Source organism: Mauremys mutica, unplaced genomic scaffold (assembly GCF_020497125.1).
Source record: "Mauremys mutica isolate MM-2020 ecotype Southern unplaced genomic scaffold, ASM2049712v1 Super-Scaffold_100406, whole genome shotgun sequence".
NCBI lineage: Eukaryota > Metazoa > Chordata > Testudines > Geoemydidae > Mauremys > Mauremys mutica.
This window is the reverse complement of record NW_025423333.1, coordinates 125,470-138,876: the sequence shown is the minus strand read 5'-3', so window position 1 is coordinate 138,876 and position 13,407 is coordinate 125,470. Positions and strand designations below refer to the sequence as shown.

Below are 13,407 nucleotides of genomic sequence, written 5' to 3'. Positions count from 1 at the left end.
ATTATTCATGTAGCTGAAGTTGCGTAACTTAGATCAATCCCCCCTCCTAGTGTAGACCAGGCCTTAGTCTCTGATCTTGCAACTTCTTGCACATGAGCAGACTGTCCAGTGCAGTGCCGTAGGAGGCAGCAGGGGGCGCTGGGAGAAGGGGCAGCAGGGGGCGCTGGGCTGCGGGGACAGACTGGGGGCAGCAGGGGGCTCTGGGACGAGGGGCAGCAGGGGGCGCTGGGCTGTGGGGACAGGCTGGGGGCAGCAGGGGGCGCTGGGACGAGGGGCAGCAGGGGGTGCTGGGCTGCGGGGACAGGCTGGGGGCAGCAGGGGGCGCTGGGACGAGGGGCAGCAGGGGGCGCTGGGACAAGGGGCAGCAGGGGGCGCTGGGCCTATGGGACAGGCTGGGGGCAGCAGGGGGCGCTGGGACGAGGGGCAGCAGGGGGCGCTGGGCTGAAGGGACAGGCTGGGGGCAGCAGGGGCGCTGGGAGAAGGGGCAGCAGGGGGCACTGGGCTGCGGGGACAGGCTGGGGGCAGCAGGGGGCGCTGGGACAAGGGGCAGCAGGGGGCGCTGGGCTGAAGGGACAGGCTGGGGGCAGCAGGGGGCGCTGGGAGAAGGGGCAGCAGGGGGCGCTGGGAGAAGGGGACAGGCTGGGGGCAGCAGGGGGCACTGGGACGAGGGGCAGCAGGGGGCGCTGGGCTGCGGGGACAGGCTGGGGGCAGCAGGGGGCGCTGGGACAAGGGGCAGCAGGGGGCGCTGGGACAGGGGGGCAGCCGGGCTCTATGCCCCACCCCACCCCACCCAGCCCAGTGAGGCCGTACCGAGGCTGCTGGTCCGCGCGGCCCTGCGGACATTGGCCGTCTCCTCACCCTGCCACAGGCCGTACACGGCGCCAGGCCGCAGCACGGCCGAGCGCTGGGCGCCCGGCACCGGCACCGGCACCGGCACCTCCTGGGCGGGCCCCCGGCCCTCGGCCCGGTACCGGACGAGGAAGGTGTCGAAGTCGCCCTCGGGCGTGTCCCAGTGCAGCCGCAGGGAGGTCGGGGTCACCTCGGAGATGAGCAGCTGCTCCAGCCGGGTGGGCGTCACACTGGAGGCTTCCGGGAAGGCTGCGGGGGCAGGAGGGGGCTCAGGCTCCCGCAAGGGCAGGACGGGGTTAATTGTCCCCGGGGGAGATGGGGCCAGGGGCCAGGGCCAGGCAAGAGGGGGTTAATTCTATCCCATCATGCACCTGACCGGGAGCCAGGCCCTGACTTGGGGCTCTGTCACAGAGTGGAAAGGGTTAACTGCCGCGTTGGGGGAGGACGGAGGGAGGACAGGAGTGGGGGGGTCAGGAGCAGGGGGCACAGGGGTGAGGCCCAGCAGAGAAGGGTATGTCCCCACAGCTCGTCAGTAGCGCAATGGGATCGTTAGCCCCGTGTTACAGGTGGGGAAAGCGAGGCCAGGGGCAGGTATGGGGCTTCCTGCATGGTCACCCGGAAGGTCAGAGGCAGAGCTGAAAGAGAACCCAGGAGTCCTGGCTCCCAGCCCCCCCCCTGCTCTAACCCACCAGCCCCCACTCCCCTCCCAGAGCTGGGAGAGAACCCAGGAGTCCAGCTGCGGAGGGAAGACCTGAGGCAGGAAGGGAGCTGGTTAGAATCCAGCCGGGCGCCCCAGGCTGTCGAGGAGCCCTGGCTGCCCCCACCCCCCGGCACTGACCTGTGATGGCATTGGTGGAGATGGGGCCGAGGCGCTTGTGGCCGGAGATGCCGTAGAAGTTGAACTTGTACTTGCGGGAGGGGAGCAGGTCGGAGACGATGAGCGTGCGGGATCCCCATCCACGGGCAGCGCCTGGCGTTTCCCCTCCGCGTCCCGGTACTGCAGGAGGAAGGAGTCGAAGGACCCGGCCTGGACGGTCCAGGAGAGGTGGACGGAGTCTTTGGTGACCTCGGAGGTCGAGAGCTCCCCCAGCTTGGGCTGCATGGCCCCTTCCTCCTCCTCCTCCTCCTCCTCCTCGTCCGGCCGGCCGGCATGGGGAGAGGGGAGCAGTTCAGACCCAGCCCAGCCCCCACGTCTCCCAGTCCCGGCCGAGGGGTCAGCTCCCAGCGCTGGGGCCCTGTCTACAGTGGCGCTTTCCAACGCTGTAACTCGCTCCGCTCAGGGGGGTCACAGTGGGGTGTTTTCATCCCCTGAGCGAGAAAGTTGCAGCGCTGGAAAGTGCCAGCGTAGCAAAGGCCAGCGTCACTGTGGAGAGTTCTCTGAAATCATCCACTCAATGGGCAGTGGCAGCCAGACAGGGCCGGCTCCAGACACCAGCACGCCAAGCACGCGCTTGGGGCGGCATCCCGCGTGAGGGCAGCAGATGGCCCCGGTGGACCTCCCGCAGGCATGCACCAAAGCACCCCCGCGGCGGGGCGCCCAGAACCCTTTAAATCCCAGCCGAGGCGGGGAGTCAGAGAGCTCTGGGCTGCCTGCAGCCGCGGGGAGCCCATGTCCCTTTAAATCTCAGCCGCGGCTGGGAGTCAGAGGGCTTTGGGCTGCCCGCTGCAGCGAGGAGCCCAGAGCCCTTTAAATCCCAGCCGAGGCGGGGAGTCAGAGGGCTCTGCGCTGCCGGCAGCCACGGGGAGCCCATGTCCCTTTAAATCCCAGCCGAGGCGGGGAGTCAGAGGGCTTTGGGCTGCCCGCTGCAGCGAGGAGCCCAGAGCCCTTTAAATCCCAGCCGCGGCCGGGAGTCAGAGGGCTCTGGGCTGCCTGCAATCGCGGGGAGCCCAGAGCCCTTTAAAAGCACCTGCCGCCCTAAGGGCACACGGACTGCCCCCCCCTCCCCCCAGCCCAGGGCGGCAATTCAGCGTGCTGCTTGGGGCGGCAAAAACTGTAGAGCCGGCCCTGCAGCCAGAGCAGCGAACAATGGTTGGAAGCATTAAGAAAGGGATCAATAACAAGACAGAAAATATCCTGTTGCCTCTGTATAAATCAACAGGATGCCCACACCTGGAGCAGGTTTAATTGTATCTGCTTGATGGGTGGTATTGCCAATCGCGCTGGAAAAAAAACCCTCTAAAAGCCTGCTTGTTGGCATTTCCGTCTTTCTTAGTCTTTTTCCATGCTCCTGTAAGTGAGAGCCATGCTCCTGTAAGCCTTACACCACACTAACAATGTACCGTCACCAGGCGGAAGAACGTTAGTGTGCATGCCTAGTCTATCCTGCAGCTCCTTCCTGATACTACCAGTTGGAGTGGGGATTTTTAATATGTTCTGTGAGGGCCCCTCTTCCTGTTGTGGCCTAAAAAACTCCTTTGCAAAGCCTGTCTGAGCAGGAGTGAGGTTCATTTGAAGAGAAAGGGTAGAGTAGGAACTCGACTAATTTTGCTGACTGGTGACTGTTATGGGCTGATTTTGTGAGCTTCTCCACAGAGGCACAGGAGGCTAGCCCCACTGGGAGCAGCTTGCAGGATGGCATCTCGGTTTGGTTATTTTCTTTGTAATAATACCTCAAATTAGCCTAACTCGGATGAGAGCAGCTACACAGTGAAATAACATTCAGATTGTAGTGATTGAATTGCCCGCTGAGTTGTGTTCACTTGAGCTCCATTGACCAGCCAGCCAAATCAAGTTAAAGAACTCCCATGCTTGAGTTCAGAGATATTGTGTGGATGGGATTTGATCTGGGGGCAACGCTCAAGTTAGAGCACTGTTAACTCTGCAGTGAAGCCAACTCCCTAGACTAGCCTTAGTACAAGTGATGGATTCTTCTGGTGCTGGGTTTGATCACATCTAGCAGTGTTGACATCTGTGAATATGTGGCCAAGAGTTTAACAAAACTTGTTTAGCCCTGGTTAAAATGATTTTAAAATCGTTTATTTTAAATTAAACCTTTTTTTTAAACAAGGTCTTGTTTTCCCTCCATAAACATTAAAGACCTAATTACACTTCTTGAAGTAGCAATGAATTTTCCTGCTGTGCTTGGACTAAACTTTCCATCCTCAGCTGTTGTGCACTGTGCAGTAGACTGGTTGGTTACCACACTCTCACCTTAGAGGATGCTGCATTTCATTGGTGCTTTGTGTACGTGTGTGCGTATACATATATTCTGAGACTCTCACACCGATATTTGATTGATTTGATATAGGTGTGCTTTCTGTTCTCAGTTTGGTGGAATTATTGGTACTTTGAAATTTCAACCTGCATGACCTCTGACATGGACTTGCAGCTGTGTAAAGAAATCAAACCTGGAGTCTAGAAAACATTTAGGCTCTGTCTGGAGTAGAAAAACAGGAGTTTGGGATTGCCCATGACTACCTAACACATGGAGACAGACCTTGCCCTGTCTCCACTAGGTGAAAAGTCCTGGATAATACTATATTTTTAAAAATAATGTGTTTGCTAACGTGGTTTAAAACCCAACCTATTCACCTTGCCTGGACAGGTCTACAATATTGTAAGACCCTCCAATTGAATAGTCTAGATTTTCCAAAATTCTGCCAAACAAAGGTGTATTTAACCAAGAATAAGATCTATTTGTTGTGTAAATGTTTATTAATACCCACACCACAAACATAATACATACATACGAGTGCTGTCAATTAATCACAGTTAACACAGGTGATTAACTCAAAATTAATTGTGATTAATCACGATTATTTTTAATTGCACTTATAACAATATAAGAGCAATTGAAATGTATTAAATATTTACATTTTCAGTACTGATTTCAATTACAATACACATACAAAGTGCACAGTGCTCACTTTATATTATTAGTTTTGATTACAAATATATGCACTGTAAAAATGGTAAGTAAAAGAAATAGCACTTCCTCTGGAATGGTGGTTGAAGCATGAAGGGACATATGAATCTTTAGTACATATGGCACATGCATATCTTTGTTATACCAATAAAAACTAGCAGGATCTCATTAAAGGGGAAAAGACATTTGTCACATTTATTGTAAATATCATAATAAAATAGAAGATAACAGCAAACAACGTTGTTTGACTACTTATTCCTATGATTATATATATATATATATATATATATATCCATTCACACAATCATTCATACAAGTTCTGTGTAGATATTATAGTTACCAGCCTAAAGTTGCTTCCAGAGCAGATTGGCAGAGGCCCTGGAGGTTTTTCGCCTTCCTCTGCAGCATGGGGCACGGGTCACTTGCTGGAGGATTCTCTGCACCCCTTGCTAGTGCATACAGCCCCCTCTTTCCCCAACCCAGAGTTTCCCCCGTGGCATGAGGATAGCATGTATGTCTGCACTGCAGATTGAAAAACAGGGCTATAATTGCAAGCAGTTAACCACTCAGCCTCCTTGCAAATTAATGCAACAATATTTTAGAGTTTTTTTTCCTCTCTCTACCAGTTATCTAAATCTATGAATTGTGCAGAGGTGAGTTCAGAGCAGATTTGCTCATTTGATGAGCTTTTTGGTATTAACAAAATTCCCAGGATTGGATTTAGAGGGAGGCAACGTGTAGATCCACCTTGCACTTCTTACTCCTTTTCATGCCTTTTGGCAGGCTGTTTCTGCTCATTTTTCAAACCTATTCCCTAATTTTTGCTCTTAAAAAAAAACCAAAAACCTTGTTTACTATGTTCTCTCCTCCCTCTCTTTTTCTCCTCCCCAACCCTAGTGCAAAAAAAAAAATCTCCACTTAAAAATACATTTCCAAACACCTTCAAAGTGCAAACAAAATTGCATTAATGTATAAAGGTGTTAAATAAAGCTTAATTTGGGGGCCTTAGCTTTAAAAGTTAAGAATACTTATTTTATTTTGGAGTGGAAAGAAGGCAAAGTTGCTATTATTTTCATTTAAAAAAATTAAAAATAAATACTGGGAAGATCATTCCTCTTCTGCAATCAATGGATTCAAAAAAATCTCCAAATCTGATGGGGGAGGAGCATTGAGGAGCTTCTCTGCAGCACATTCACTTGAGGGAGGAGGGGGAGAGGGGAGAAAGTTTGCAGGATGAATCTGAAAAATATCGAGTTTGAAAAGCACACCTGCAGAACATGTGCAGGAAAAAATAAAGTTGCTGCAGAACCCCAGGCTTGAGCTGCCTGATCCTGAGCCACTGAAGTCAACAAACTTTGCCAAAGTGCCTTTGATTTAAGTGGGGGGCACGATGCCTTTGATTGGTGAATTTTTTTCCATTCCCCTTCTCCCTGCAAAATAATCCAGAGAAAGAGACAATAGCTTCCCACACACAGAGACCAGACACCCCCCTGCGATCAGGGGCGGCTCTACAAATTTGGCCGCCCCAAGCAGTCATGCGCGGGAGGTGCCCCGGAACCCCGGGAGCAGCGGACCTCTGGCAGGCATGACTGCGGAGGGTCCGCTGGTCGCGCATCTCGGCTGGACCTCCCGCTGCTGCGGGGGGTTCGCTGGTCCGGCGGCTCCAGTGGAGCGTCCGCAGGCGTGCCTGCGGGAGGTCCAGCCGAGCCGCGCGACCAGTGAACCGTCCGCAGTCATGCCTGCGGGAGGTCCACTGGAGCCGCGGGACGAGCGCCCCCTCCGCAGTCATGCCCACGGGAGGTCCGGTCGTCCCGGGGCTCTGGTGGACCTCCCGCAGGCATGACTGTGGAAGGTCCGCCGGACCCGCCTAATACCGAGCTCTGCACATTGCTTTTCATGAGCAGACCTCCAAGTGTGGCAGAGACAAAGGGGAAAGATATGTTTTCTAAAGAGATTTTACAAAAGAGACAGAGGGCTAAATTCAGCCTGGGGGCAAACAGCTCTGATTGCCATTGTTGTCAGTGAGGGTAGTGCCTGCCTCTGCCAGGAGCAGAAAAGGAGCCAGGTTTTGAGCAGTGGTAGAGCCAACGGATGATGGGTCATTGGCATGCTACCTTCAGTTATACCCATTGGCTTGAAAAGACACCACACATGCACCTCAAAGCCAGGGGAGGGAGTCGCCTCTCAGGGAGATGGATTTAAAAATATTATTAAGATGATGTTTTAAAAAAGTGAATGGTACAGAGTTTAAGCATAGAAGTTTCTGGTTATCGGGGAATAATGTACAGATTTCAAGGGGTGCAAAATTCAGTTTAAGATTGGATGGCGTAAGGAATACATAATCTGCAATATTCCCCGATTGCAGGTAAAAGATTAACAGGTCAACGTTAAGATGTGGGGGGATGTTCTTCATATGAGTAATTTGGTACTAGTTGCAGCTTCTGTGAGGCTGCTACTGAGAGTCCTAAGTAGAGAGCACTGCAGAGGTTTGTGTGGGGATGTGGCAGAGGGCACGGCCCAGCAGGGAGCCAGGGGCGGGCACACTGCAGGGGTCACAGGGCGGGGTTCTGGGTGCTGCAGAGGCTCGTGTGCGGATGTGGCAGAGGGCACAGCACAGCAGGGAGCCAGGGGCGGGCACACTGCAGGGGTCACAGGGTGGGGTTCCGGGTGCTGCAGAGGTTCGTGTGGGGATGTGGCAGAGGGCACAGCACAGCAGGGAGCCAGGGGCGGGCACACTGCAGGGGTCACAGGGCGGGGTTCCGGGTGCTGCAGAGGTTTGTGTGGGGATGTGGCAGAGGGCACAGCACAGCAGGGAGCCAGGGGCGGGCACACTGCAGGGGCATCGGGTGGGGTGCCAGGTGCTGCAGAGGTTTGTGTGGGGATGTGGCAGAGGGCATGGCACAGCAGGGAGCCAGGGGCGGGCACACTGCAGGGGTCACAGGGCGGGGTTCCGGGTGCTGCAGAGGCTCGTGTGCGGATGTGGCAGAGGGCACAGCACAGCAGGGAGCCAGGGGCGGGCACACTGCAGGGGTCACAGGGCGGGGTTCCGGGTGCTGCAGAGGCTCGTGTGCGGATGTGGCAGAGGGCACAGCACAGCAGGGAGCCAGGGGCGGGCACACTGCAGGGTCACAGGGCGGGGTGCCGGGTGCTGCAGAGGTTTGTGTGGGGATGTGGAAGAGGGCACAGCACAGCAGGGAGCCAGGGGCGGGCACACTGCAGGGGTCACAGGGCGGGGTTCCGGGTGCTGCAGAGGCTCGTGTGCGGATGTGGCAGAGGGCACGGTCCAGCAGGGAGCCAGGGGCGGGCACACTGCAGGGGCATAGGGTGGGGCCCAATGTATAAGTGGGTTCAAAAAAGTTCATTAATGGCTATTAGCCAAGACAGTCAGGGACGCAACCCCATGCTGTAGGTGTCCCTAAACTTTGACTGCCAGGAGCTGGGACTGGACAACGGGATGAATGGATCACTCAATAAATTGTCCTGTATCATTCATTCCTCCTGAAGCATCTGGCACCAGCCATTGTCGGAAGACAAGATTCTGGGCCAGGTGGACCAGTGGTCTGACTCAGTATGGCCATTCGTATGTTTTCACAACAGATTCATGAAGGGAATGAACATCTCACTGAAATAGAGAGAATATACCATAAGTAGAAAGAGCCTCGGGCTAGTCTACACTGGCAGCGCTTTAACGTGGCTTGTGTAGTCGCAGCAGAGCGCTGAGAAAGAGCTCTCCCAGCCAGGGCTGGCTCTAGGTTTTTTGCTGCCCCAAGCAAAACAAATTTTGGCTCCCCCCACCACCGATTTTTTTTTTGCTTTTGCACTTTGAAGTTTTGTTTTGACTGTTTTAAGTCCCTGCTCGGCATCCTGCATCCCCCACTGGGCGGGGGCGGATGGGTGGGGGGTCACTGCTCACCCAACCTGACCCCCCACCCATCCCCTGAGAGGCCGTGTTCTGCAGGGGAGCACAAGGATGAGTGTGTGAGCAGGCACCAGTGTCAAAGGGGGGTGACAGCGCACACAGCTGTGCAGTGAGTGCACCACTGTGGGTACGTGTGCAAGGAGTGGGTGCTGGATGTGTCAGGGTATGTGCGAGTGCAAGAATGGTCAGAGAGTGCATCCTTGCATGAGTGTGCAAAGATCAGTGGTGAGGGTACAAGGGTGGGTGTGTGTGCAAGGACAGAGAGCTGACAGAAATTGGTGGTGAGTGCTGGAGGGTGATCACAGGAGAATGGTGGTGAGTGTGCAAAGACCTGTTGGGTGAGAATGCAAAAAGGCAGCTGGGAGTGTCCCGATTCCCAGTCCCCACCGCCACTCCCCTCCTAGAGCCAGGGATAGAACACAGGAGTCCTGGCTCCTGTTAGGATATAGATATTCGGGCCTGTCTGCAAAGGCCTGTACTTTAAGAAAACAATTCATTCAAGGTGGAAGGCAAGAACCTTTTTGGCAACTTTTATGCAGAAAAAAGAAAAAACCAAAGCCACTCTGAAAATTTAGCCAATTGGGATGAAATAATGCTCTAAGTAGTAGTATAGAAAGCATAGTAGCCCATGCCTTTTGAAGTGTCTTTGCTATAGTCCTCAGCATTCATGTCTTCACATTTCATTGTTGGAGAATTTTCATTGCTGGAAGTACTAGGAGAGAGTCGTCTTCTCTTACAAGCACTAGTGTAGATGCCAGAATCATTTGAATCTAGAGATTTTATGGAAGGTGGGGTCTCTATCCAAGATGAGCTGATTTCTTCTTTCACCTTCTCCTTGGGAAGATGGTCTTCAGAGAAAGCCGGGGGACTTGTTCGGGAGGTCCAAGGTAACCCAGTCGCCATTTTTCTCTGATAAGAACCTCTGCTTCCCCACCCTGCCATGGAAGGGAATGTTGGATCAGGATAATATCCCAAAGCATGGGATGTCTGCAACGGAAGGGATTTAATGCCATAGGGGAGCAAGGTGCTAGGAGAATATTCTGTTTCATAGGAGTTCATGTCCAGTTTGTTGGTACCAGGTTGCTGCACAGGAGTAACAAACCATCTCTGGGGAGGATTGGCCACCTCTTCATTTTGCTGAGGATAGAGTAGGCCATTTGTCTGAGGTACAGTTCTCTCACCATTGTAAAATCTGGCTGGTGGCAAGTTGTTGACAAACTGTTCCTGGAAGAATGGTTGCACGCTGTACCGGGCTCCTGGGACAATCTGGTGGGATGAATCATAGTTGTCCCTGAAGCCCTTTGCAAAAGGATTATGGTCAATTTTAAGCTGAGTGATATCAGTGTTTTGATATGCAGTAACTGCTATGAACTGGATTTCCAGGAAAATAAACGTCTGAGTCTTTGAAGAGTCATTCAGATCTTCAACCCCATCTTCAGTCACTTCCACAATATGAAGTCGAGGTTGGTACTTGTGTAGAGACTGAAGTACTATCATCTGAGTATTATTATTGTTAGCACCTTTGTTATTGGTCAGTTTTAGTTTTCCAAAAGAGATCTCCTGCATCATCCAGTGAGCCCCAGTGTTTGGGGACTCAGGGTGAACATACACCTTGTTGCCTTGCATGTTGTTGTCCGCTTTTCCGCACGTCACCCACTTGCCCCCCTGGAAGCGCCAGTGGTTGGGATCGGCCAGCACCACCTCCACGAACACGTTGTAATGGGCCGTGGGGTTGAGGCCGGTGATGTTGAAGCTCAGGAAGGGAAACATCCGCCTGCCCTGCTTGGTGATGATCATCTCGGTCTGGTGCCGGTGGAACTTGAGCCAGAGCGGGCGGTTGCAGAGGAAGACCTGCGCCCGCAGCCCCGGCCCCGAGCCGGGCATGGCCAAGGCGCCCAGCCCGCCGCAGGAGCCCGCCGCCGGGTAGGGGCTGTAGAGGGGCCCCGCCGCCCCCTGGCCGTACTGGTAGCCGTCGCCGCCGCCGCCGCCCCCGAACTGCGCGCGGTCGCCCGGGGAGCAGACGGCGGCCGAGAAGCCCCCCGGGGCCAGCACGGAGCCGTAGGGATAGCGCGCCCCGCCGGGCGCGGGGTAGACGGAGCCGTGCTGCGCCGCCGGGTAGGGGAAGAGCGAGCGGGGCGCGCCCAGCTCGGCGCCCTGCGGCCCCGGGGACTGCAGGTAGTAGCGCTCCGGGCTCAGGCTGTCCAGTGGGTAGCGGGCGGCGGCCGGGGGCAGCTCGGCCTCGCCGCCAGGGGCCGCCTTGCGCCCGTCCGGGCCGCCCTGCTTGGAGCCCGCGCCGGGGAAGGGCTCGCCGGCCTCCGCCTCGCTCAGCATGCCCGGCCCAGCGCGGCCGCACTTCTTCGGCCCCTTGTCCAAGTCCAGGCGCTGCGGGAAGCCCGAGCTGGGCTGGCCGCGGTGGCCGCCACGGGCGCTGCTGCTCTCGGGCGGGTAGAAGGGGGGCCCGGCCAGGCTAGCGGCGCTGCCCAGGAGCTGCTCCCCTAACTGCATCCTCGCCGGCGCCAGCCGGGGGGAGCCTGGGGCTGCGGGCGGGCGGGCGGGGAGCCGGGCTTCTCCCGGGGAGGCGAAGCGCCCAGACCGCACAGACCCCCTGCCGGAAAGTTCCCCTGCAACTTTCCCAGCCCCGCCGGCTCTCCCCGGGCTGCAGCCCCCGCTAACCCCCCACTCCTGCTTCCGTCTTCCCCACTGAAACCAGCCACCTCTACTTTAAGAATGTAGGTGTATTCTTATTGCTAAACTAGTTATAGAGGTATAAAAGAGAATCAAAATCACTGTCTGTGGAATGGCCTTCTCTTACTGTGACAGTCTGAGGCCTTCAGCCAAGATGTAGTTAGGCAGCCATAAGCTGGGAAGTGTGTGGTCACATCCTCACATTCCAAACTAGTCCCATTGAAATAAGGTGCTATTGGGCTGATAGGAATACAATCCTGGCCTGATATTTCTATCACCTCCAGAGAAAGAGAAGAGCCTAGAAGATGTAAAAGGAAACCTGGTTTGATAGCATCCTGTCTGGCAAGAACTCACTTATCAATAGACACAGCTGGAAACCCTTATGTCTATATCGATGTAGTTGTGAAATCCTCACTTCTGTATTGTTTTGTATGTTTATTTGCATGGTCTCTGTCTGGTTCTGTGATTGTTTCTGTCTGCTGTATAATTCATTTTGTTGGGTGTAAACCAATGAAGGTGGTGGGGTATAATTGGTTAAATAACCATGTTACAATATGTTAGGGTTGGTTAGTTAAATTTCAGTAAAATGATTGGGTAAGAAATAGCTAAGGAAAACGCAGGTTCAATCAGGAAGGGGGGGAATGGGCACAGGGACTGGGGGTGGGGGAATTGGGATCATGTTTTGCTAAAGGGGGAATGGGATCGGGATGGGAACAGGAACAGGGCCACAGGCAAGGCTCTGTGGTGTCAGAGCTGGGAAGGGGGACACTAAGGAAGGAAACTGGAATCATGCTTGCTGGAAGTTCACCCCAATAAACATCGAATTGTTTGCGCCTTTGGACTTTGGGTATTGTTGCTCTCTGTTTTAGTTTGGATTCAAAGTCTCTAGGTCTTGCTGTGTCACCCTGCCTCTGGGTTTGGTGCTTGATCACCCGTCAATTGCAGGCGTGACTGTCAGCCTGGGACCTGGCTTTGATCTTCCTTCTGTTGTTTCTTTCTTTTTAGGGTGGATGCTAATGCTGCCCCCCTGGTGCCCTTGGCGCCCCCCTGACCCCCAATGGCGAGTGCTGCCCCCCAGTGCCCCCTGCGCCCCCCTGACCCCCAACGGCGAGTGCTGCCCCCCCGTGCCCCCTGCGCCCCCCTGACCCCCAACGGTGAGTGCTGCCCCCCCGGTGCTCCTGGCGCCCCCCTGACTCCCAACGGCGAGTGCTTCCCCCCCCCCGGTGCCCCTGGCGCCCGCCTGACCCCCAGCAGTAACACCCCACTGGCTCCCTTGGCCCATGTGCCCCCCCGTAGCTCCCAGAGCCCCCTGGGGGGTGCCCCGTCTGAAGGTCATGCTCTGCTCTTCCTGCCCATGACCCCTGGAGCCCAGGGCCGGCTCCAGGCCCCAGCACGCCAAGCGCGTGCTTGGGGCGGCAAGCCGCGGGGCCGCTCTGCCGGTCGCCGGGAGGGCGGCAGGCAGCTCCGGTGCACCTCCCGCAGCCGTGCCTGCGGAGGGTCCGCTGGTCCTGCGGCTCCGGTGGAGCATCCGCAGGCACGTCCACGCGAGGACCACCGGAGCTGCGGGACCAGCGGACCCTCCGCAGGCACGTCTGCGGGAGGTCCACCGGAGCCGCGGGACCGGCGACTGGCAGAGCGCCCCCCGCGGCGTGCTGCCGTGCTTGGGGCAGCGAAATTGCTAGAGCCGCCCCTGCTGGAGCCAGCCCCATGGGGAGACGTACCAACCCCCTCACAGCTGCAGGCTCCCTGGGGAGGGCAAAGAGTTTCCCAGGGGGCAGTGGGAGGACCCAAGGGTTCTGGGGGGAGGGGTTGGGATCTCGGGTGGGGGGTTCCAGTTTCCCCTTTGGGGAGTGGGGTTCTGGCGCTGATTCCTGATGTCCCCTTTCTCTCCCCCCAGGTCGGCCCAGCGCCTCCCCTGGCTCCCCACTGTCTGCCCCAAGCCTGCCTCACACCCCAGGAGCCTACAGAACTGCCCCAACCAATCAGAGACCAGAAACTGCCGAGCCACCAATGGGGCATCAATGCCTGGCCCCCTCCATGGGTTGAAGCTGGAGGGAAACATGCCCCCGCCCACCCTGGGGCAGCCAA

The 13,407-nt window shown here is 55.9% G+C and overlaps 1 protein-coding gene across 1 annotated transcript; it reads right to left on the bottom strand.

The window, feature by feature from the left end:
- Positions 1 to 9,135: 9,135 nt before the first annotated feature.
- LOC123361204 (eomesodermin homolog) lies at positions 9,136 to 11,154 on the bottom strand. Its single transcript, XM_045001335.1, has one exon. The coding sequence runs from the start codon at positions 11,137 to 11,139 to the stop codon at positions 9,232 to 9,234; it is 1,908 nt and encodes a 635-aa protein (XP_044857270.1). The 5' UTR covers positions 11,140 to 11,154; the 3' UTR covers positions 9,136 to 9,231.
- Positions 11,155 to 13,407: the final 2,253 nt, after the last annotated feature.

What these genes read in the sequence shown, in the direction of transcription:
- LOC123361204 (XM_045001335.1), bottom strand. Translation starts at nt 11,139, where the DNA reads ATGCAGTTAGGGGAGCAGCTCCTGGGCAGCGCCGCTAGCCTGGCCGGG.